Below are 24,405 nucleotides of genomic sequence, written 5' to 3' on the forward strand. Positions count from 1 at the left end.
TATACCACAAGACTACCCAGCTTTGAACGAATTCATCTATTTGAAAGGGATCATACCCTGCACCTACGTAGAAGCAATTGAATGTTGAAGTAATGGAGGAAATTGGATATTTATATCCTAACCTTGGAAGTACTTTAAGACTGGCTAATAAGTAGAAACGACAGGGACCACATACAGACGTGCGTATATTGACTTGACAAAGCATTCTAATAATTCTTTACAAGATGAAGACACGCAGAGAGAGATGGTAAAGGTTGGAATCTTAGGAATTTTGGGATACTAACTCCATTATGTACTAGTAGACATGTAGTTAGGACCTGCTTGTGCGGCCTGAATGCGGGCAACGTGCCATGCATGGATTTTCAATAATAGTCAGCTAGCATCATGCTGTATGAAAGAAGAGGAAATAACAGGATGGTCCCGATGTCATACTATAACTAAGGCTCGTGTGATAGATTGTGTTAAACTTCGCCATTTATCCTGAAGGGCAGGAATGCCTGTATATGCAGATCTACCTAGTCGACCCAATTTTGTTTCACTTGAAGCCCTTCTCTCATGATCTCTAACTCAATATATATACTACCTTCATGCTTGGTTTTCCCCAATCCTCACAGGTTTTGCTATGTTGCGTACTGAGCTACACGGCTTGGGGCGTTACTGGAAAATCAAATATCATGTGCATTCAAAACTTCGTATAGGATCCAGGTATCATGGCAGTTGCCGGAGTCCACCAGCATAAATATCAATGGGCACCGCGTCCATCTCAGGCCTTCTCGATCAACCGATCAAAGATCTGGCTAATCTCCTTGGCACTCTTCTTTGGGATTCTCTTCTGGTCATTCTCATAGTCGACAAAAGTAACACCAAAGCGGGTCTCGTAACCCTCAGCCCACTCGAAGTTGCTGTAAGAAAACAAGTTAGTCAGACGTCATACCAAAACCATCGAGGGAACAAGATCTAAAACATACTCCATAAGACTCCAAGCCATGTAAGCCCGCACATTGACGCCGTCATGGGTATACGCATCAGCCATAGCACCGATATAATCCCGGAAATACTGCACGCGGAACTCATCGTTGAGCAACTCCTCAAGCGGCATATCGTTCTCGCCCAGGACACTAGTTCCGTTCTCGGTGACATAGATCTTGGGGTAGCCATACCGCTCACTGAGCCACTTGAGCAGTTTCCGGAATCCGATGGCAGATGGGCGTAGCCAAGGCGATTGTGTGATAGGCCCGACGCTCACGCCGTTCTTGTCTTCGAGAAGAAGCTCCAGGTTACCCGCGATATCGTTGATATCGGGCTCTCCCGTCTTGGCGCGGATGAAGTTCGCGCAGTAGTGGTTCATGCCGTAGAAGTCATTGCTGCCTTTAACAAGGGCAATGTCCTCCGCCGTCCAGGTTGGCAAACGGTCACCAAGTTGCTTGATCATACTGTCTGGGTATTTACCGTGGTAGATCGGGTCCGCGAACCATGAGATGGCGAACTCGATCTTGCGGTCACAGGCTTCCACATCGGCTGGGTTCTCAGGATCCCAGGGCTCGGCCCAGTCACCTATTTTGACAATATCATTAATAAAGGCTCCGTGTAATGCGGGGAGAATTGGGACATACCATTCAGCGTAATGCCAATCTCACCACCGTCCCGTTCTTTGAATTCATCGCGGTAAATCTTCACCGCGGCCCCGTGAGCAACTAGCAAGCTGTGGCTGACAATCCACGGCTCAGTCGAGCTATCTCCCACTGGGCTCTTGGTACGATCACTCGTGTGGCCCGGAGCGAAGGAACCATTGTTATATCCAAGAACACTGACACACCAGGGCTCGTTGAAAGTGATTAAGTGCTTGACCTTGGATCCAAAGGCCTCGAATACCACGCGGGCGTAGCGTGCGAAGTCGGCAACGAATTCCTCCTTGTTGAGTGGTCCACCGTACCGCTTGTCGAGCTCATCCGGAAGATCCCAGTGGTAGAGGGTAATCATAGGGGTAATTCCCGCATCAATCAGGTCATCCACGAACTTCTGGTAGAACTCTATGCCTTTCTTGTTGATCGGATCGTTCCGGCCGCCGAGAGGGATAATGCGGGACCTATAGATTTCGAAAGCTGGGGTTAGCAAATGATCTTAAGATTGAAGCTCGAGACCAGGGACACAAAGAGACAAACCATGACAGGGAAAATCGGTATGCCTGAGCACCGCATTCTTTCAACAAGGCGATATCCTCGTGTGTGCGATGGTAGGAGTCGCAAGCTACATCTCCAGTTCCGCCGCCGGCGATCTTGCCGGGGATCTTGCAGAATGTATCCCAAACTGACGGGGCGCGTCCATCATCGTTCACTCCTCCCTCAATCTGGTATGCGGCCGTTGCAAAGCCCCAGAGGAAATCGGAAGGAAGAGTGGATTGCTCGGTGGATCCCATGGTGAAATGAATGTCAATCAAGGGAATAGCTGGAATAGCTGTGTGCCAACCAAATTGTCTTGAATTCGAGCGCACATCGATATTTATGTGATTTAAAACGTTTTATTTTCCTTATTTTGTTGAAACGCAAGCGTGAGACTACAAATGGTGAGCTCCTTATCGTGACAGGAATGACCTCCGCGATCCGGAGTCAGGTCCGCGTCAAGAGCGTCGAGAGGCTCCACACCTCGTGACAACGAATGGCCTCAACGCCAGCCCTGGAACGGTTAAACGGCCCGGTCATATTGAAAGAAAAGGAATATATTCAAAACTCGTTATAGAAATGGGTAGATGCAAATACAATACAACCTAATAAAGAAATGATCCCGCCAAGAACTCCGGAATATAATGCGTGCCCCATTCGTGCAATTCATGCAATTCATGAAATCTCCATCCCTTCGTCGTCCGGGTCAACTTCGGACATCTCGTCTGCAGTAGATCCCAGCCGCATCCGAGAACCTTTATCTCGGTCACCTAGGCCATCTGCTCCGAATGTGACCATCTCCAACTCAGGTCCTGCGAAGACGCGACCTTCTGTATCCACTACTTCGCAGAGCTGAATCAAACTCCGGTGGCTGAGCGATTTGAAACCGTCTGTCCGTACCACACGGCCCCAGTATGTCAGGCAAAATTGCGCTGCTCGGCGCATCAACCAGTGCTCATTGGTCCGCCCCGCACGTTCCCAGACAATGGCCGCGTTGTCCACATCGAGCTCTTGGCTTAATCTATTGACGCACAGCAGGCGAAGCTTCGGCATGTCATAAAGATTGGCCATAACAAGCATACCCGCCACGTCGATAGCGCTCGAGCAACAGTCCGGATGGCCGGCGATACTGTCTGTGTACAGGTAATAGAGAAACGCGCGTACGACAGAATAAGGCTCGGGGATGTGCATCCGCTTGGTGTGGTACTCAGCCATCTGAGCGGAGTACAGCCGCTTGAAATGTGGCCACCTGAGCTGGAGGATGATACGGTGGACATGAATGGCCTCCGAGGTCCAGGGGTTCTGTTCCACAAAGGTCGGCTGGGCCTGGGTCGGGGAAATGCACGATGTGTCGCCCACATCTTCCAATACAGACCCGTCATGATCGTCACGAATAGCAGTGATAACAAAGTCCGTTCCACTTCCGGACTCAGGGGGTTTGTCAAAAACAGCGGCTAGATCGGTTCCCAGCCCGGAAACCTGGGAGGAGCCAATTTGATCAGACGTCCAAGGTGCGCCTTGTTCGGAAGGTTCTGCCGACAGGCCGTTACCTAGCAAACCATACTTTTCCAAATCGATAGTCAGGACTTCACTCATATGATTCTCGTCGCTACCTCCCGGTACATTCGCAACATCAAGACTACACCCCAAGAGCCATGCTTTGGTCCCCGCGTGATTGACAGTGCAGTAGTGCCATCGATAGCCGGGTCGGAAGATCTCTTGGCCATCAGCCAGCCGTTGCCAGCGCAGCGAGTTGAGGTCCAGAGCCGACAGGTTACAATCATGCGACCGTACGGTTTCCGACGGTGTGATTAGATCGAGCAGGACACCAGAGGCAAACGAATGGAAATGAGTACCAGAAAAGAGGGAGGGGACATGAGGACCAGAATCAAACCTAAGACAAGATATGGCACCAGGCGCAACTGGCTTGCGTCGGCTCAAACTGCGTACCTGCACGCTGCCTGAATTGGCGGCGTAGATTCCGGAGCGGGGCGACATTTGGTGAGGACTGCTAGATATAGAGTCTGGAAGATGAGCCGTAGAATGATTTACATTCAGGGAGTGGACGCTACCTTGGGGAGTAGTGTTTCCGGCCAGCGAGGGGGATCCCTTAAGGTCAAGCCACCAGATATCAGTCGTTCGCTCCATGTTCGGACCCAATCCACCAAATATCCACAGCCGTGTGCCCCAAACCCAAGCTGTATGATCGAAGCGAGCAGTGAAGCTCCATGTCCGAGACCAGGTCCATGTTTGGAGATCGAGGTAGGACAAGTCATCCAAGATCACATTCTTCTCCCCTGTCACGCCTCCTATGCCTGTCACTCCACCCACTATAAAAAGCTTGTCTTCATGAATGACGGCAGCATGCCGCGCTCGACCACGCGGGATCGACCCACGAATTTCGGGGAGTGTCCAGGTGAAGGTATTGAGATCAAGAATGACGACGTCGGAGAGATATTCGCGATGTTCATTTTCGCCTCCAAACACAATCAATTTATCCCCTTGATACAATGTCGCCGTGTGGCCTATCAGAAATTAAATTTCTAGTTAGAGTGTGTTCATCATTAAACATGGACGAATGAGAAGAGAGAGTCGTTACCCATGCGAACTCCGGGGATGTCGCCGTAGTTGTCAACGAGCTCCCAGCGCAAAGTCTCCAAGTCCAGCCTGAGCACGTGGTTATAAACTAAAAATTATCAGTGCCATTTTAGAAAATATAAGGCTAAGGAGAATGGCAACCTTCATCGGTAAATTGGTCAAACCCTCCGAACGCATAAATGCGATCATTGCTGCAGTACGTCACCGAGGCATTGACCAGGCACGCGGGGACATGGCCCTGGGCCTTTTTTATGCTGGGTCGATAGTCCGCGCTGGTCCGGCGACCGCCAGCCTGACTGGCAGGCATTAGGTAGGCGTCCTGCATTGCTATAGAGGGGGTACAACAGGATATCGGGTTTAAGACCCTCGAAGATACCGGCCAGGGAGAAGTTGTGGTGGGTCTCGGTGGAACTGAGAGGAACGTGGTGGGGGGGGTTGCAAAGAGGAGATGGATGCGCCATCTCAGTGGCGAAAAAGGGATTGGATTGGATCCGCAACTAGAACAACTGGTCACGACATTTTCTCCTTTGTGGCCTACGGAAGATATATTTGGTACAGGCTTCTCACCCTTCTTTGTTCTTTAGGGAAAGACGATTTTGTCATGAAATTAATGCCAAGACAATTATCACCAAAGAGGGCAAGCGCGGTATGACAACGCCTGTCCCAATACGGTTTAGTGTGCTATGTAGCTCAGGTAACCGTTGCTATGGGGAGAGCCTCATGCTTTTCAGTATAGTAGCTACCTACCTACGTACCTTCTATTTATTCGCTTTTCTCCTAACCTCCTTTTTCTTTTCTACATCTCTCAATCTTACTATCATCAATTGCCTGCATACTTTTCTGTTGGTTGATCTCGCATTAGCCTCTGCATCAATTCGCATTGCATCTTCTATTGGGGTTGATCCCATACATCTACTCTGATCATATATTAATATGGCGTCTGCTACTGCATCGACTCCAGTAAAGAGCCACCATGGGCTCTTCTCCTCCAAGACTGCTGGAGGCCGTATGCCTCTGAGCCCTTCGCCCAACCCTCGCGCAAGCGGCCACTCGTCACCCTTCACCCCTCCTCGCCAGTCTGATGCCGGCCGCAGTCAAGCCAAGTCAGTATACGGTGGAAATCTCTCCGCCCACTTTGCCAAGTCCATCTCAAAAGCAGCTCGTGCCACCCACCGTGACTCTCCCAAGACGAACAAGTCGAACATTGCCAGCACCCGCACCCGCAAGTCACCCAAGCACTTGGAGCTCGGTGTCTCGGACTGGACTTTGACCGGCACAAGTGCGACAACAGCCAACACTCCTTCAAAGGAGCACGCCCGCCGCGAGATTCCTACCCGGGCTCGTGCCAGCAAGACAACTGTGCGCATTCCTCACAACGCGGGTGACCGTTTTATTCCCAACCGCACTGCAAGTGAAGGTCTAGCCACTAGCGGGGCCGCAAAGCCAGAGGAGAAACAACGCCCTAAGAGCGGTGGAGCTGATGGATCATCGGTACTCGCCTCGGCAGCCAGCGCTTTTGACATTGGTGCGCGTGGATCGGATGATGACCTTACCGCTGCTTTGGAGAACTTGGGTCTGGATGACAATGAGCCTTCTACCTATACTCGCCCGGCTCCTGATGCCGTGGCCTACAAATCCTCTCTGGCTGAAGCTTGTGGGGTGAACATGAACACTCGCATTCTTGCCTTTAAGCCTCCCCCTCCCGAGTCATCGAAGCCCATTGATCTTCGTGCTCAATATAACCGTCCTCTCCGCCCTGCCAAATCTACAGCTGCCCAGTTCCGTCGCCGTGTCCAAACTGCGCCCGAACGGGTCTTGGATGCCCCGGGTCTTTTGGATGACTACTATCTCAATTTGCTTGACTGGAGCTCTGGCAATCAGGTCGCCATTGGACTTGAGCGAAACGTTTATGTCTGGTCTGCTGAGTCTGGCTCTGTCAACTGCCTTTTGGAAACCTCCCCGACACATACGTTAGCAGCGTCAAGTGGAGTGGGGACGGTGCGTACGTCGGTGTTGGCTTGGGAACCGGTGAGGTCCAGATTTGGGATGTTGAGGAAGGTTCCAAGCTTCGCAGCATGTACGGCCACGACTCCCGCGTCGGTGTTATGGGCTGGAACAAGCACACTCTGTCCACCGGAGCTCGTAGCGGGCTTGTCTTCAACCACGATGTTCGCATCGCAGAGCATAAGATCGCTGAGCTCGTCTCTCATACCTCCGAGGTGTGCGGTCTCGAATGGCGCTCTGACGGCGCTCAGCTCGCCACTGGTGGAAACGACAACCTCGTCAACATCTGGGATGCTCGCTCTCTGAGCGCTCCCAAGTTCACCAAGACCAACCACCGCGCCGCCGTCAAGGCTCTGAGCTGGTGCCCTTGGCAATCCAACCTCCTCGCCACTGGTGGTGGTTCCTATGACCGTCACATTCATTTCTGGAACACCACCACCGGTGCCCGCACCAACAGCATTGACACTGGCTCCCAGGTCACTTCCCTGCGCTGGAGCAACCACTACCGCGAGATTGTCAGCTCTAGCGGCTTCCCCGACAACTCTCTCAGTATCTGGAGCTACCCAACGTTGGTGCGCAACGTTGAGATCCCTGCTCACGAGACTCGCGTTCTCCACAGCGCTATCAGCCCTGATGGACAGATGCTGGCCACCACTGCTGCCGACGAGAGTCTGAAGTTCTGGAAGATCTTTGAGCGCAAGGCTGGTAGCAGTGCGTCCTCTGCTCGCGAGGGTGGTGTCGGCAGCAAGGCTCAGATGACCAAGTCTATGACCATCCGCTAGATGCTTGCAAGATGTGTTCATTTTACCTTTTTTTTTTTGTTGGATACCCTGGTTCATGGTGATATTGAAAGCATTGATGGGCTGGGACATTAATTTCGGTGTAATGGTTCTTTTTGGTGATGATTTTGGTGTTCTGATGGTGTTCTTTGTATTTACTTTTGCCGTAAACTGGCTGTACAAATTGTCCAAATGCCATTCTTACAGCTGCTTTAATTCATTTTTGTCATCATTTTTCTTTTATCTGTATCTTGTCTCTGATCTCTCGATTTACTCAAGTTTCTACTTCAAAGTGCCCAGGCGGGTTGGTCGCCGATGACTAAGCCTCGGCGATACAGTGGGATTTCGACCGCAGAGCCGTGACTTTCACCTTTACCAACCCATCGCGAAACTCACCGTCTCGTTTTCCTCTGACATTTGCACTTGTGGCACTTGTCTTTCAGAGCTTTTCTTCTCCTTTCTATTCGTGTGAAAGATAGGCATTCATAAATTGCTTGATATTGCGTCATTCGTTGGTGACCGACCAGCACTTCGGCAACTTGATAGTTGCGACGGAGCACTTCATTTCCTAGCCAGGCTATCCTTACCCAGTACCTTTCGCCAGTCGTTTATTGCCTGCTCTTTGCTCGCTCCGCATAATCATCCACCAGCTCATCAAACTGTTCTTGCTCAGCAGCCATGTCTAACCAGCAAGTGGTAAGTCCCAGCTTCTTCCCCAGCAAGCGCCCTGTTTATCCTCAGCCGTTGCTCGCATAGAGTCTTCGCTCTTCACTTATAACCATGTTCTCCTAATTTTGCCTTTGAAGTTTCTTTGATCTGAGATGAGAGCTGACACTTATGGCTTGATAGGGTGCGGTTTTCGAGAAGGTAATCCAGGAGGTCTGTGATGCCTCCCAGGTCGACTTTGAGGAAAGCGGTGTCGATCAGCAGACTCTGCATGATCTCCGCGAGGTTAGTACCATATTTTCCTACCTATATACCTGTCTTGTGTTGTCAAAAAGTCTGGTGTGGATGATTTCCCCAAAAGCGGGGATGGTCGAGGTGGTGCGGGAGGCGGTGCTTATGGGGGAACACCGGCTTATGAGTCTTCCCTTTATATGTTCCGGCCTTACCCGCTTAGGCGCTTTTAGACCGCCAAGACTACTTGATTATCTCATACATGGTGCTAATTATTATTTATATACAGACCTGGCAACACAAGCTTTCTTCTGTGAATGTCGCTCATTTCCCCTGGGATCCTGCTCCTCAGCCTCCTCAGCAGCACTCTGTTCCCCTCCCCACCGCTACTGTCCCCTCCAACGCTCCCCGACAACCTCCTCCCCAGCCGCAATATGTTCCCCCGCCTGTTTCAATGCCCCAAGCTGGACCCTCGCACACCATGCCCCCTATGGGTGGGCCTCGCATCAAGACCGAGCCAGGAACCAACGGCCAACCCGGAATGCCGCACATGACCACACCCATGCCACCGCATGGTCTCAACCCTCAGTCGGCTCGCGACCGTGCTGCAAATGCGCTTCAGCAGAAATACGGTGCCGCAGCCGCGAACTCGGTCCACCAAATGCAAGCCCAGGCCCAAGCTGGACAAGGATACCCTCAGATGCACCCTAACGCCCACGGGCAAATGCCACAGATCAAACAAGAACAGACCTACCCACACATGGGTCCTGGACAGACTGATGGTGGAGGTGACCCGATGACTGACTGGAAGGCAGAGGTAGCACGCCGAAGAGCAGCTGCCGAGAGTGGAGAAGGTGACCGACTTCTGCGCGAGCATCTCAAGCAGCGCATGTCTCAGTATGAGGGCGGAGGTCTCCTTCGTCCCTTGGAAGAGCACGAGTCTTCTTCCATGGTCGCTCGCCGTGCGGCTCTCACCGCACCCCTGAGCCAAAATACTACCACCGAGTCAACTTCATCTGCCCCTCGCGTCACTGGCCAGTTCGATGGCGGAGAAGATGATGTCAAAGAGGAAGATGAAGACGCCATTAATTCGGACCTGGATGATCCCGATGACCTCGTTGCTGATGACCACGACGCAGATGAATCGGAGGGCCAGGTCATGCTTTGCACATACGACAAGGTCCAGCGGGTGAAGAACAAGTGGAAGTGCACCTTGAAGGATGGCATCCTGACCACTGGAGGCAAAGAGTAAGTGATCCCAGTCTGCCATATTAGCATATACTAATCATACTAGATATGTCTTCCACAAGGGCCAAGGTGAATTCGAATGGTAGTCGAAACGACACCATCACTCCATGTTTTCTCAACCCGTCCTCCGATTTCCATTTGACGAAACCTCTTTTCTCGTTCTGTAACATTTTTTTTTCTCTACATGTGCTCTCTCATGGCACAAACGAAAACCAATCCCTGCGTCTTTTCAATCATGCCCTCGAAACGGTCTGTGCAAGCGAAATATTTCTCATGATTCTCACTACCCAAATATCGACATGGTCGGCAACCGAATCTTTGCTCCGCTTTTTCTTTGATTTTGAGCTTCCAATGGCTCATGGCGCTTACAAGTGAGGATGGGTTCTGCTTTTGCTTCTTTTTACATGCTTCTCTGCTCCTAGCCATGCCTTCCAAGGTTGGTTCTGTACTTGCTTGAATGACCGGCCAGTCTTGCTGGCTTCGGAATAGCACAAATGAAACTATGATTTTGAACAACTTCCGCTGGCCTTAGTATCATCTTCAACCATCCGCTTAGAGGTTTAGACAAAGCCGCCATTAATTGGATAGTAGGTGTTATAGTCTACCAAGTCCAAGTCCAGAACCTGGATCTACAATGACAAACTTAACCGAAAACGAAGTCAAGAAAAATAAATCCATAGCAAGACAAAAAAAAGAAGATAAGTAACAATGGGCAAAAAGAGCCAAATCGTATCAAAAAAAAAATCCATATCTACAATGATCCGACGCCGAGAAACCGCACTTTTAAGATACCCAGATCCTAGATCCAGTCCCCATCCCATCCCTACATAGGCAGGAGAGACGCAGGGAAGAAAAGGCGAACACCAAATGCGTGTGAAAGAGGGAAGAGTAACCAACCCCAGAACCTCGTACCTCGCACATGATTCCAGATAAACCCAGCCAAATCCCATTTCGCCAAACTTTTTCGGTGGTGGTCAGTTCCAGGTGCTCAAGGCGGCATTTTCGGATTTGCGACTTGTCGTCGTTGGAAGAGGCACATGAGCGAAAACACTGAACGCAATGAACGGGGACACGAATGGAAACAAGGCACGAGGTCAGTCCTTGCAAGAACGCAGCAACAACAAAGGAGTAGCAAGATGTGGGGATTCGGGAGATATCCGATTCCCCTAGTTTGTCTCCCACGGAAGACACGAATGCCGTATGAAGAAGCAAAACAAGATGAACAGTGTAAAAGCAAGCAAGTGCAAGCAGATTTTTCTAGACAGCTCTTTGCTGAGAAAGGGTCTTTCGATCTTGATCTTGATCGCTCAAGAATTGCTCTATTACCAGGCCAAGTAGATAGGATCTGGAAACGGCGAGAAATATCAAGCGTGGGAGTAAACCGATCATGCCAGTAGGATCTACCAGACAGCAGAAACGAAAAGCAAAGGGGCATCACAAAGCCCAGTCAATAAGTAAACCAGTAGGGAACAATTTTTGAAGAGAGGAAAAAGAAAAGCAATAACTCCAAAGTCACCGGACCCAATTCAAAATCATGACATCGTGTGTGCAGGAGTGCTCTCACCCCCGAAAGCCGTCGAGATCGTTCGCGTCAATTATTGGGAATTATGTATGGACATAATGACATATTTGTTCACGGGTTCACAGAAGGCCTTCTTCGCCAATTCCGGGGAGGCCAGCTCCAGCAACGTTGATGTTTTGCCCTTGCATGACTCCACCGCCGAGGGCGAGGTTACGACCTCCAAGCTGGAAATCCGGGTTGCAGGGTGGTGAGTGTGATTTATGGTACTTGAGTCCGTTCAGGTTCTTGTAGCGCTTGCCGCACACCTCGCAGCGGTAGGGCTTTTCCTTCTCCATGCCAAGCGTGCCGGGGTACGGCGCTGATGTCTCTGGGTTGACGATCGAGAACGTGCCATCGGCGTTGTCGTGAAGTTGTTGGTTATTATGGCCATGCTGGAATGAAAGAGGGAGTGGTTAGAAAAATAAGACGAATGTCGTGGATATCAGGTCAAACTTACAGCTTTGTGGTATTTGAGTCCGTTTTGGTTCTTGTATGCCTTCTCACAGCCGATAACGGGGCATCGGAACGGCTTGGGTTCTTCGTTGGGAAGAATAACGGTGGTGTCGGGAACACCAGCCAGCAATTGTTGTTCGCGGATTCGTCGTGCAATATCGCTATTCGGGCCATATTGAGCTCCACTGAGCTTAAAGTGGGCGTTGGGCGAACCCATGCCACCACTGGGGCTGAACAGCCGCTTGGCTGGTTCGTCGATGCAAAGATCGACCATGTCATTATTGTTCCCATTGAAGCGGCCAAACTGATTCTGATTTTGGCCCATGGTGTTATTCTGCATACTGAGATCACCGAATCCACCCATCATGCTCTCGTCGATTTCGGCGGGGTCCCTGGTCCGGATGAATCGGGCGTATTTCGGAACTGCGAATTTTGGAGCGGGTTGGCCATCAAAGTCGGGGTGTTGACGGAAGAGACAGTGGGATTGTTCTGCAGTGAAAGTGGTCGTCCAGATCCGATCGGTGTACCAGGTTGCGAGGGTGTGCTAAATCCTTGGTGGCTTGGAAGCATACCCAGATTTAACTGCTGCTGGTTGGAGTTACCATATCCGCCCTGTCCACCCTCATGCAGCTGAGACGAGAACATCTGCGACCCTGAGCCGTCTCCGTCTCCTAGGGCGTCGTCCAACTCCATGTCGTCGATTGTGTCTAGATCCGCGTGCTGCAATGGTGATGGATTCTGGCCCAATTTGCGCTGCATGTCCAGGGTCCGATCGGGCTGCAGACCACGTCCTTGGCTGCCATGCTGTTGGTTCTGTTGCTGCGCGATTGCGGCAGCCGCCAAGGCAGCTCGATTCTCACCCTGGCTCGGCCGATGGCCCTGGTTGGGCGACTTGGTCGCATGGGCTTCTTCGTAGTGTTGTAATAGGTCATGGAGCGTCGGTAACGTCACACCGCAGCACGAAAAGTCTCGCATAAAATTCGCTTCCAACTTCGGGAGATACGATGACGAATGGAAAGACGGGGACTGGAAGGTAAATGGCGATGTGCCAGTCATTATGATACTGCGGAAATTTTTCTTGGTCAGCTCTTGATGCAGTGCGACAATAGCAACACACGGTGAAGGATTCCCCCGCGGCTTCTATGTCTGGACAGGCCACTCACTCATCACGTATCCAACTACCGACAGATACACCACCCCAGCTCATACCACCCACCAAACTCCCTGCGAGTGACTCGCGGCGACCTTTGTCGCGGGCAGATCCCGACATCGTAATAGGTTTCGTCCCGTTCCCCCATTGTGCCGTGGCAGCGCCGATCGAGTCCTTACGAGGTGGCGGAGCCTTGAACACGCCGAGTCCTCCCCCGGGGAGATGTGAAAAGCTCCCTGTGCGCTCGCCGTTGCCCGCTCTTTGCAGCGCCGAGGTCAGATTGGACGCCTGTTGACCCGGGGGCGACACCGAGGTCGACTGCCGAGAGGAAATATCAATAGGCGTGGCACCAGTCATCGTGACGAACTGGTAGTATGAATTTTTGGTTAAAGATAGTAAGAATTCCAAGTCGAGGTTTGACGAATCGATATCCTAGTTCCCTGTCCGGTGTTGCGCGATGTCACGCCAAAACCCGAGGGGCTTATGGATGACAGGGTTTCTTCGAGTCCGGCGTTGAAGCGCGAAGCTCACACAGATAAAATCCGTAGAGAATAAGAATGCGACTTTGAGACAGTCGGTGCCCCTCGATGAGTGGACTTTTGAGTGGATGGCGGTTTTTGGGCGGGTTCACACGCAGGAGTCCACCCTCGGATGATGTCCCGCTTTGGCAGAAAGTTGTCGAGTCACTTGGAGGAGTACAGCTCCCTTTTCTTGTCTTTTTAAGAATAATCTGAAGAATGAGAGGAAGGGTACAGTACAGAGAGAGTAATATTGCAATCGAAGAGTGATAAGTCAGAGAAACAGCAGGGGCAAGGACTCATGAAGACGGGGTATGAGATGGCAACGCTTCCGGTTTGGGACAAGCGCCGTTACGGTATTTACTCCACGTGATTGTTTCCCTACCGAGTCTTGGCCTTGAGCCGGACCCGAGTAATTATATTTCGATATTATAGCACTATGGAATTTGACGGGTTAATTTGACGATCCTTGACTATCATGGTCAAGTCATTGAAATGCCAACCAGAGTATCTGAAAGCGTATCTAGCAGTTATAGTTAAGTGTATTCTATTCTCTACACACCGCTTGCAGGATGCGAACGTCATGATCCGTAACATACTAAATTACCTGAAACGGCTAGTGTACCGTATCTTATGACTAATTTGGTTTAATCGGGGACTATACCTAACTCTACACAGAACTAGTCCCCGAGTCAATGATGGTGATATTAATTTTGGGTTGCGGACGAACGGGGATAATATCTCCTGCTGTTCTGAACAAGTAGTATAGCTGAATTATGTTGAGTTACGCAATGTGCTATACTGACTGGATACCTATACTCCATCCGAGGTGGAACGATAATAATAATAATAATAATTATTATTATTATACCGGCCTCCCGACGCCGTAAGTGGAGCAGCAACACTTTCTCCTGCCATATCGACTTTTTTTCTGGTTGTGAAGAAAGATTCTCCACTTTCTACAAATCTTCCCTGGGAATCGTAATAATAAGTAGATCTATAGATGTGAAGCGATAGACAGATCGAGGCGTTGAAGAAACTCAGATTCCCTGTAAAATCCGGGGTCATCTGCAAGGGGTAAATCTCAGATAAGAGATCTGAGTGGCGAATTTGCCTTCGCTTTTTAACACTTCGTCATTGCATAACCTTTTAAAGCGTGTCAATAACTGGGGGCTGGTGATGTGGTTAGTACAACATAGTAGTCTGTACATTCTAAAACCCCCCTATTCTATGTCCTATATTGTTTGAAAGAGCTACCGGGAAATTCATCTGAAAACTATAACTTCCAATCTTGGAAATGAGTGGCGATTCTCAAGTTTCAGTCGGAGAACAACGGGTCTTGGCTTTGCGCTAGAAACGCGGCAGAAGCAGTTGGGCAGCCTTCCATCTCTTTAGCGCCTTTTCCAGCACACCGCCTTGTTTTCCCAAGTTTCAAAGGAATGCTCCGTACGGAACACTCCGTACACTCGGAGTAGGCTAATACCTATTATGGTTATATACCCTGTACCTCGGTATAATAATATATATTATAATAAATACTTCGTACTAATATTTATATTGGCGGAAAACTCGCGTATTCCGGGCAAGATGAAACTTCCGAGACTCGGAGTCCGCCCCGTTATGCCCGTTAGGTATAAAGAACAAGGGTAAAACTATAAGCTAGGCCGTTTATTACTGAGAGTAGGAATGCTACACATAAGATTTACGTCGGGGTTATTTCGGGATCACCCATTATTGAACTATTTAAAAAGCATTAATACTCAACGTTGGCAGATCATACCATCATGTATTATCGTTTCCCAATGACTTCGAGAGCCCCATCAACCTGTTTTCTATGTATTGGAGTAGAACGAGCTATACAGTAATATACATCCAGAGTAATTAAAAGTAAACATATTCCAGTCTACTCCAGTTTTATAGCATATTTACCCCAGAAGGAGATTCTTCCCTAAGTATCGTCCCTCCTACGTTTTGTGCCAGGTAGTCCACGTTTCTTTTAGCAATTTTGATCGGATTTTAGTCATTTGTCAGCACCTTAGGTGTATATTGTATGATGCGTCTCACAATGGCATGATGCAAGTGTAACAACCTTGTCACGATTCATTGATTGTGTGATCGAAGGTGGATGGTGTCCTGTTTTTCTGACTGCATCCTGGCTCAGGCTGATTCCCTGCATCCAGGTCTTGTTCGATAACCCTGTGGATTGCCATAGGCCAAAACAGGCTGTATCTCATGAATCACATTATCCCCGCACCACTTTTATTAAGTCACGATGACAGCGTCGTACTCTGTAGTTCTAGATCGACTGTCAGATTCAGGCTGATATGAGGGATACAGCCCGAATATCAACAGTACCCCGCTTATCTCGACTTCTTCCGCCAGAGACAGTAGCTAAAAATAGCATCTTACTTGCCAAGATGCACGACACGGGATAACTGAGAGTAAATATTGCGATCAATGCAGTACGGAGTACCTATAAAGGATATTCTAAATCACATCATAATTCCTAGGCTGATTAGTCTATATAGTGACCTAATCCAACTTAGAACTTTCCATGTCCCTTGAATACTCCGAGGATGCTAACCTCAAGTTAGATATACACAGTTTTCGAGGTCCTACCCTAGGCGCTAACAAATACTATCATTATTTCCAAGGTTAACCCAATCTACTGCACCGTAAGAGAGAAGCACTTGTCCTTGGTTTCACTTATGGGAATCGTGCAAAGACCTATTAACACAGCGATTCCAGCTCCGATAAGTCCACAATATCTGTCGGTCAAAACCGCCTCAAACTCAGATTCTAAATACTGGCAGTCGAATCATCCAAGACACCACAGGCCAGCATATAATCAAAGTGACTATTAAAACCGCATGACCTTTACTGGCGCCTGATCCATAGACAATGAATTCGGGCTCTTATTTATAAGGCATCTCGCGAGTATACCATCGCTCTTTATGTTTAGTTTCGCCCAGACTTGGCGTATCGATCGCCCTACATCATCATGTGAAGTTCCAGGGTTATGAAGCAGTATTACCTCATGGCGTTGCTAATTTACCGGAGAATCATACCGATATAGTTATTTTTGCTAAAACATTGTTAGTGTTATTGGTGAACATGTGTAAAAGGTGCAGTGGTTTTTAAGAATATCACGACTGTTCTGTTGTTTGTAAGGGAAATGAGTCGCTCTATGCCTCTAGATGATGAGATGACTTATGAGCACGATACAGTCTGCTCTTTGGAAGATTCAAAATTTCATAATCAGTTAGGAGGACCCTAGATAGAAGCACGAAAGGTAGCTGCTGGCACATCTCTGTTGTCCTTTCTTCGATGTCCCCTCTCAACCTTTCGCCGATAGAGAAAATAACAGACATAAATCAAGAGCCAAAATATTAAATTTATCTTCCTTCGAAAGGTTGCTTCAAACCCACATTGTTGTGCTGATTCGGGCAATCTGCCATGAATAGGCACTGACATGACTATTTATGTTACAAAGGGACACTTGAGACTAGTAGTAAGATGCCTGGGACAATTTTGACTCCCACCCAAATTTGTATTTAAGTCTCAAGGGTGTATCATCAATCTTACGTCTTATGTGCTTGAATTCTATGTCTGTAGCGCTGCAGTTGCCTCGGGGGACTCTGGAAAGACCTTTTAGAGATAGAAGACGAGTCCAATTATTGTATCCTTTCTGTTGAGTGGCAAGCGTATCTGGGTGGGGAGGTGCAGGGCGGTATTACATTGCCAGGGTGCTGTTTCTGTAATATCTAGAAGACGGAAGTCTTGCGGCTCGCAACGCAACGGGTAATCTTGGAAGTATGCAGTTAGACAAGCTTTTTCATTGCGCCGAATTTCGGGACTAATAACGAGAGAGATTAATATAATCTCGTTGGGAACTCGATTTCTTGTAAAGAGGGATACAACCGAGGTCTATTGTGAGCTCGACCTTCATATGTGATAACGCCTGAATCATGTCCCTTTTATTCATGGGGGTGTGATTTATTTGCAGAGATATTGTCTAGAGGAATGTATAGTGGGATGACAAGGTGAATGAAGCCCTATATAGAGGTGGAGGCTTATCGAGGTTGGAATGTGCCTCATTCGAGGGTTAAGCATTTTGGTAAGGAATAAGCTAATGAGAGTGTCGCGATTAAGATGTGATCAAGGATGTCGTTACCACGAAATGAGTGGACATGCATGCCAGACTCCCTGGCGCCAATGATCTGTTCGATGCCCAAATTGAGTTAGAGCACATAGCAATACTGGCTCTGGATGATGGCAAGAGAAGTAAATTGGGAAGTTGCTCTTAATCTTAGAAGTTTGAGGCTGGCAAGCAAATAAAAATGGACACAATGGCGTCGGGCTATATCTTGTGGCACATAAGACGGAGGAACACAATTATTGCCCCTTCCCAAGAACCAGCGGTCTGACACTAAATATAACATGAACGGGTAATATCTTGACAAGCTAAAGTGAGACAGCTCCTAAGCAAGTTCAAAATAAAGTCCGCGCAGTCCGCACGAGGCCCGCGTACAAGGTATATTAAGGAGAAAAAAAGGATATCAAAAGCGAAGTACATGGTAACACAGATCTATTACTCACAGAACCAGCCATATTCGCAATCGACCGGTGAGAACCTTAGTGCTAGCCCAAGCCCTAAGTACTTAGAGAGACACGGAGTACCTATTTCTGGGCAGCTCGGAATCTGAAAACCGACTCGGCTAATTCTCCTTTTTACAGAGCGCACCTCACATACCATATGTCATGTGGGCAATTAGTGGGTCTTATTGGACACGAGAAGTTTAAAGTACATCACCCAAAACTATCGATAGAGTAGAGTAAATAGTGTGCCTTATGCCCAGATTCTTCACCGAGAAACGTGTGGGGAAGTAAATAATAAGCAGATGAGGGGTAAAGGGGAAATGAAGTGACCGTCTCACCGGAGAAACGTAAAGGGGTGGAACAACCAGCTGGCAATTGTGGACCTAGATGATTTGCGATATGAACAAGCCAATCCAATCAATGAAACGATCAACGTGTAAAGAGAGAAAACAAAAGGAAACAAAACAATTGTGAACTGATAAGCTGTCGCAGTAAGATTGGCAACAGGGTGGCTTGGCAGGATTCACAATGCCCAAAAATAGGTGCTGCTTGTGTGTATACACATCCACGGCGTGCAATGGGCATTCTTGCCTGGTCGTGGAACATGGTCCGCGATAACCGTCAATCCCTGCCCTCCCGGCCAAGGCGGGAGCATCAGAATGCACAAGGCTTGGCGGAAAATCATCATCTTGGCAAAACTTGGCAAGAATTTAGGGGTCTCCCTCGCGTCCGGGGGGTGGGGATTCCTCTACGGAGTACGGAGTACGACGTACAACCTGTGTTTTGATCAGGTGGGCTATGCAATGTGCACAATTTGGTGGCAAAAGTGGAGTGGAAAAAAATCATGCAGACGGTTTAGAGTCTTGTTCTGATTGCTAGCTTGCCGAATGGGGCTATACGTATGCTTTCCAGAAGCGAAAGACATAATAATGTAAACAAATTTGGAATAAAAAGCATGTGATAATTTGGAAACGCCAAAAAGAAACACCCCTATTGATTTTCCTGCCCTATCCCATGATGGGGTGGTCCCAGACCTCCCGATTGGAGTCGCTCAATTGACAAAGATTGCAAAAGAAAAGAAAGAAAAAAAGGAAACAGATGGTAAGCTCAATGATGCGTCGGTTGCTGCGATGGTGATATATCTTGAAATATGGATGAGAAAAAGAAGACCGAAGTGACTAGGCGCCTAGTGCTGCTTCTTGCCATGACCAAGGTAGAGGAAACCACTCGGAAGGGTGGCGGTAAGGTCACTGAGGGAGACTGAAGAGTTGGTAGAAACGGAGCTATTGGTGCGAGCACGGTTGGCAGGAGCCAACACAGGGATTTCCTCAATTGAGCTGTTCTCAATCTGGGACTGGTCTTCCCAGACGCGGGGATCCGGGCCAGATTCAGTGGGAGACAAGACGAGGAACTTGTTGGCGGGATTGTAGGGGCCAGACTCAGTGGCAGAGAGAACCAAGAAACGGTGGGTGGGAGTGTAAGTGTACATTCTGAGAGAACTTTTTGAAGGCTTTGTGTGTGGAAGTGAACTCGGTTAAAGACGGGATCTGTGGAGTATGAAGAAAGTTGTAGACGGATTGTTTTCGATGAAAGTGGGAAATCTCAGGGAATTTCGACCTCACTTATATAGTCCAGACCGAGATAAGCCAAGAGGGACCCTGGAGAATGAGGGGCATGCTGTATCAATGAAAACTAAGCCCGAAACACGCCGATCCAACGCATCCAGCACATCATATCTGGGCGGGGGTACGGAGTAGTGGATACGCGGTCATGCAGATAAGCCACTCCCCGCCAGTATCACCCATTAAATCCCATAAAGGAGAATCCCAAACATGCTGGAGAGCTTCACATGTCTTGGCTGAAAAAGGGGGGGATCAAAGCCAAGAGCTCACTATTGACCGACTATCACCCTTTCTTTTTTCCCAAATGCTTCTACTTCGCCTCTCTTGGCGCTGGCATTGTCGCACCAGAGTCTGGGCGGCTGACAGTCATTCTCAGCGGTCATGAAAAATATGTTGACTTGGCAAATTAAGCCCTGTGTCATTGCGCAATATGCTTTGCCTAGAGAAACCCGTTGCCAGCCGAAAACTCAAGGACCTCGGAAGATCAACAGCCAGGATGAGGGGCAAATATACGAAAACTCATGCCTTTCACAGGCTTCCGTATGCATCCACAGATGTGTGTTAATAATGGTTTCGGGTGGGAAAGACTTACCTATTCCGAGTTGTTTCGTCGATAGTTTTCTTCGCCAATCATTCTAACCGCTGGATGGGCGCTAGGACCACCGGTTATGCTGGGATATTTGATCTCTCCGGCCTTTCTCTTAGGGACCCGAGAATGCACATTTCGCTCCCTTTTAGGGGAAAAAGACACGAAAGTGACATCATCTTCCAAATTTCCCCAGAATCGAGAATGGAGAATCGAGATCTTGTTAACCGAAGCTGTCTCCTCCATAGATTCGGGTAATTATCACCCCGGGACATCACTAAGCATGTGAGAAAGCAGATTGTTTCAAACTGATCTGCTGGGTTATTCCTAAACAGATAGAAATTGAAATTGAAAATTGAAAATTGAAAATTTTGTTTCCAAGGTTCCTTCCTCAAGTTTATTTAACCTTGAAGTTGAACCTTGGGAACCCGTATCACGTGGTAGGACTCCCATGCAGCATAATCCAAACGTTAATGAAGTACGGAGTAATTTGTCAAATGTTTCTATTTTTTCCCTTCTCTGCAATGTCTGAAAAACACAAACCAACAGCGGCAAAGCAGACTGCTCAGCGACTGGTCTCGACCTGTCGATTGCGTTGCTGTGCCTTGCCGCCCTAGCCTCGCACGTCTCTACTCGCTCGGAGTTAATATCCCGTGTGGGCCGGCGCCTCAGCAAAGGGAGCCTCAGTCGAATCCATATGAACGCTACTGTGCCTTGGCTGAGGAACTTGGTGCTTGTCGCCAGAAATTAACGCTCTAGAATTAATTGATAGGCCAACGTTGAATTCTTTTTATCCTGGGCCCTGCAGCAAGATCGCGCTAGATCCGACGAAGAACGCCTTATGGCCAATATCGCACTCGGCCAACACCGACCATACTACTCCGTATACCACAGCACGTCTGACTTTTCTTGGCTTCGCAATCGCTCTACTCGCTTAACCACAATCTTATTTTTTTTTTTAAAAAAAAAAAAGCCTTGTCACTGTGCAGTCTTTCGCATTTTAATCGCGCAGAGCTTGCGGCTATCACCAACTGCGCCATAGAAATGAGCCTTATTCGCCTACATTCACAAGTCGAGTTCCATTGCAATAGAGTCAGTGAAGTCATCTCCTGCCTTATCGAGACTGACTTGGTGTGCAATTTTGCTTGGAGGACCGTCTTCTATGAATTTCGGTTGGTTCCCGATGCTTCTTTCAGCGGTCTGCCTATCTAGCCCTGCGGTACATCATGAAGGTCTAGAGCCAAGACTCTTTGGGTCATATGCGGGGAATACAGTTCTTGGGAATCACATTGAGTATCCCAACATCAGAATTTGAGAAGAGTCACCCAAATTTCACCGGCATTACTCAATTAGTCGCATCTCCTGCGCCGCCTACAGTTAGGTACACACATCATGAGAAAGCTGTGGCAGGTGCCTTCCTCCCAGTATAAGCCATGCCCTTAAGGTAAGCTATCAGGATCATAGAGGTTTGTCAGACGGGGCAAACTATGTTCCTGACCCACGCTTCCGCCGCAGCACTGGCCCTATGAGGTGCCATCCGATGAGGGCCACTGTTGGCGCTCAGGACATGAGCCATAACACTGGCTGCAGCGCTTTTAGAGTGATGTCAAGTGTTCCCTACAGCCTGCGGGCGTTGGAACTTGCAGCGGTCGTCATGCTTAGGGTTCGGTGACCTTGACCAACCCTGCTGCTCGCGAACCCCATGTCAATAACCGTGACTCTTCCCGGAGGCACACTACACTCCAGCGGCCCACCTACCACAAACGCTGATTTCTGTTGGTGAAAGCATATTTCCTAGATATGGCGCATGTGTATACAATTTTCGTGCCCTCCATCACCTTCTTTTTGACTGCGCAACAAGTGATCACCAAGTCACTGCCTGCATACGGCGCATCTGGATAGGTGATTTACAGCGCTTGTAGGGGAACGGAAGGACCGAACCGTTTTTGCGACTCTGGGTGGTGTGTTCTCTTTCCTTTTCTATTCAGTTGCGCAGTCAATTCACTTCTCTTGATGTGGCCATCAAATGCTATAAAGCCTGGCATTGATCCCGTTCTTGCTTCTCATCACAGCAATCAACATCTAGAGTTGAAGACCTCCTTCGAACCCAGTCATCTTCAATCCGCACCACCTGCTTCTGAATCCTCTGCAACTTGACTTCTTCACTCGACCCTCAATATGTGTTCCATCTACATCTTTGAATACGCCTGCGGCTGCAAGTACCAGGAAGAGGGCGTGGTCCCTTGTGTTAAACAAGGGACTCCTGAGTGCAAGGGCGTGAAGGAGCAGCCTCGTGCACGAGGCTTCCGGTGCCCTCGTCACGGTGGATAAAGTGACCTCAGATGTGAGTTGCATCTTTCATATCGCGACGGCCGTCGCTTGCATAGAGTTTGGCTAACAAAACACAATAGGCACTCGATTACTTCGGGGGCTCGAGGCCGTCCATCGTTATGTCCTACGATCCTCGAGTGATTGGCGTCCCCGCCCTGTCTGTGTCTGCTTCAAGATAGAAGAAAATAACACTGTATCACGTCTGCTATTTGGGAGCAATCTCATTTGTTGCCTCGCATCGGTTATTCTGGGAGCTGGGCGACAGTTTCATATGTCTGGAATTTCGGGATCTCGTTTTGACTTTTTTCTGTCTTTTTTTTCCCCTGTGATTATTTGCGTGTGGTTCTCCGTGTTGATCGTCTATCTACGCGTGCGCGGATCTTCCTCTCCTTGGACAATACGGTCTCGTGGACAAGTTGAGAGACCATAGAGTTTGGTATTTAATACGCAATACATCATGTTGTCTTGATCTAAGATATTTTTACTTCTTATTTTCCCACTAAGTTTTATTTCAATGGCTGATGCATGCGGATTCCAATATAAAATGGCAGTATCAAGCAGAAGGAAAATATGTCCAGCTTTGTAGAACTTCATTGGCATACAACAGTCACGTTGCCCACAATGATCTATTATCCTACGGAATTGTCGATAAGTCCACTCTGTCTTGATACTACTGAGGGGCAGTTAAGGTGTGTGTTTCTGTTGGCGGCTGGCGTGTATTCATATTATCTATAAGCCAACGCCATTGCAGATGGAAGCAGTTCTCTTCGCATCATACCATATTCACTGTCGTCCAGATCTAAATTCAGTTGATCTACCTTGAAGATCTTCGGCATGCCGCACTTTCACGAACCCAACACAACCAGTAAGACACATCTCCCCTGTTGGTGGCAAAGGAATTTGTTGGATTATACGACCAATACCGGATCCCAGAAATACCCCTGCGAGGTGGCGATAACAAGGAAAATAGCGTGCAAGATGGGGGCCAAAGCTGGGGATGGCGCATGTTCGCGATGCTTATCTGTTTGTAGCAAAGTAGACGGAAACAAAGTCTTCAAGCAGTCTAAAGTGCTCTGGGTGGTTGGAACTGAGAAACACTCTCATCAGCAGGGTATGTGGGCCCTCTTAACGCATCGCAGAGCCTTCTCTTGGCCTCCCAGATAGAAATACATAAATGACAAGACTGTTGGGGATCTAGCGAGGATGTGACGTTACTCTCGGTAAAGTCGGACAGGCGTAAATTCCCTATTGGCGAGAATGGGCTTTGGACACGTTGTCCATACGCGAGTCATGTCATGCATTCTGCGGTGTCGATCGAACACTGGATGGGTAGGAATGAATGCCCTCAAGAACCAGTCACGTCAAAGCTATAAGGGTAAAGGCGCATGGAAATCGGTTCCATCCTCTGATCGTAGGACACGAAGTCAAATCAAGTCCAGTATACAAAAGGGAAAGGTCGAGAAACAAGGCACAGCCCCCGAACAGGTGGGAGGTTCGGGATCTGGAGGCTGGTCAGTATGTTTTAGAACATGCTAGTGACATTAGACGCGGCTGCGATCCCAAGGTACAAGGTAAGCGATAGGCTGCACAGACACCTCGTGGGTTGCATTAGTCCCGCATATAATTTGTATCAGCTGATTATTTTTTAGTGTTGAATCGACCAATATCCACCCTAGGTTTGTTGGTTTGTCGATACGTAGTTGTCGGTTTCCTGTCACAACCTTTCAAGGGGTAGATACCTGCGTAGGGGTGGCTGTGATCGTGTCGTCCCTAACTAATCATATCATATCAAACTGGGTCGGGTCGATGTGGAAGAAACCGAAGGATTCGATCGAAAGTCGGCGGCAAAATACCCAAACACGGGTTCGCTCCACGCCGCGCAGACCACGTCAAAGCTCCT

At 48.7% G+C, this 24,405-nt stretch overlaps 8 protein-coding genes across 8 annotated transcripts; 4 read left to right on the plus strand and 4 right to left on the minus strand.

The window, feature by feature from the left end:
- Positions 1-763: 763 nt before the first annotated feature.
- N7519_001246 (uncharacterized protein) lies at positions 764-2,416 on the minus strand (the record flags this gene model as incomplete). Its single annotated transcript, XM_057288024.1, has 4 exons — positions 764-902; positions 969-1,554; positions 1,614-2,086; positions 2,163-2,416. The coding sequence occupies 4 exons, from the start codon at positions 2,414-2,416 to the stop codon at positions 764-766; spliced, it is 1,452 nt and encodes a 483-aa protein (XP_057154107.1).
- Positions 2,417-2,834: 418 nt separating this feature from the next.
- N7519_001247 (Kelch motif domain protein) lies at positions 2,835-5,082 on the minus strand (the record flags this gene model as incomplete). Its single annotated transcript, XM_057288025.1, has 3 exons — positions 2,835-4,684; positions 4,759-4,845; positions 4,899-5,082. The coding sequence occupies 3 exons, from the start codon at positions 5,080-5,082 to the stop codon at positions 2,835-2,837; spliced, it is 2,121 nt and encodes a 706-aa protein (XP_057154108.1).
- Positions 5,083-5,690: 608 nt separating this feature from the next.
- Positions 5,691-7,543, plus strand: N7519_001248 (WD40 repeat domain-containing protein; the record flags this gene model as incomplete). Its single annotated transcript, XM_057288026.1, has 2 exons — positions 5,691-6,673; positions 6,733-7,543. 2 exons carry the CDS (start codon positions 5,691-5,693, stop codon positions 7,541-7,543), a joined length of 1,794 nt encoding a protein of 597 aa, XP_057154109.1.
- A 675-nt stretch (positions 7,544-8,218) lies between these two features.
- Positions 8,219-9,796, plus strand: N7519_001249 (transcription initiation factor IIA large subunit; the record flags this gene model as incomplete). The annotated part of the gene is made up of 4 exons (XM_057288027.1): positions 8,219-8,236; positions 8,390-8,491; positions 8,727-9,685; positions 9,732-9,796. The coding sequence occupies 4 exons, from the start codon at positions 8,219-8,221 to the stop codon at positions 9,769-9,771; spliced, it is 1,119 nt and encodes a 372-aa protein (XP_057154110.1). The 3' UTR covers positions 9,772-9,796.
- Positions 9,797-11,326: 1,530 nt separating this feature from the next.
- N7519_001250 (zinc-coordinating transcription factor SFP1) lies at positions 11,327-13,206 on the minus strand (the record flags this gene model as incomplete). Its single annotated transcript, XM_057288028.1, has 4 exons — positions 11,327-11,638; positions 11,704-12,188; positions 12,272-12,762; positions 12,863-13,206. The coding sequence occupies 4 exons, from the start codon at positions 13,204-13,206 to the stop codon at positions 11,327-11,329; spliced, it is 1,632 nt and encodes a 543-aa protein (XP_057154111.1).
- A 5,946-nt stretch (positions 13,207-19,152) lies between these two features.
- Positions 19,153-19,455, minus strand: N7519_001251 (uncharacterized protein; the record flags this gene model as incomplete). Its single annotated transcript, XM_057288029.1, has 1 exon — positions 19,153-19,455. The coding sequence occupies one exon, from the start codon at positions 19,453-19,455 to the stop codon at positions 19,153-19,155; it is 303 nt and encodes a 100-aa protein (XP_057154112.1).
- A 2,152-nt stretch (positions 19,456-21,607) lies between these two features.
- Positions 21,608-21,846, plus strand: N7519_001252 (uncharacterized protein; the record flags this gene model as incomplete). The annotated part of the gene is made up of 2 exons (XM_057288030.1): positions 21,608-21,618; positions 21,639-21,846. 2 exons carry the CDS (start codon positions 21,608-21,610, stop codon positions 21,844-21,846), a joined length of 219 nt encoding a protein of 72 aa, XP_057154113.1.
- A 506-nt stretch (positions 21,847-22,352) lies between these two features.
- Positions 22,353-22,646, plus strand: N7519_001253 (uncharacterized protein; the record flags this gene model as incomplete). The annotated part of the gene is made up of 2 exons (XM_057288031.1): positions 22,353-22,483; positions 22,586-22,646. The coding sequence occupies 2 exons, from the start codon at positions 22,353-22,355 to the stop codon at positions 22,644-22,646; spliced, it is 192 nt and encodes a 63-aa protein (XP_057154114.1).
- Between the last annotated feature and the right edge of the window lie 1,759 nt (positions 22,647-24,405).

This window comes from Penicillium mononematosum (assembly GCF_028829835.1).
Source record: "Penicillium mononematosum strain IBT 11891 chromosome Unknown utg000001l:1.0-4488741.0:1.0-4491989.0, whole genome shotgun sequence".
Classification (NCBI taxonomy): domain Eukaryota; kingdom Fungi; phylum Ascomycota; class Eurotiomycetes; order Eurotiales; family Aspergillaceae; genus Penicillium; species Penicillium mononematosum.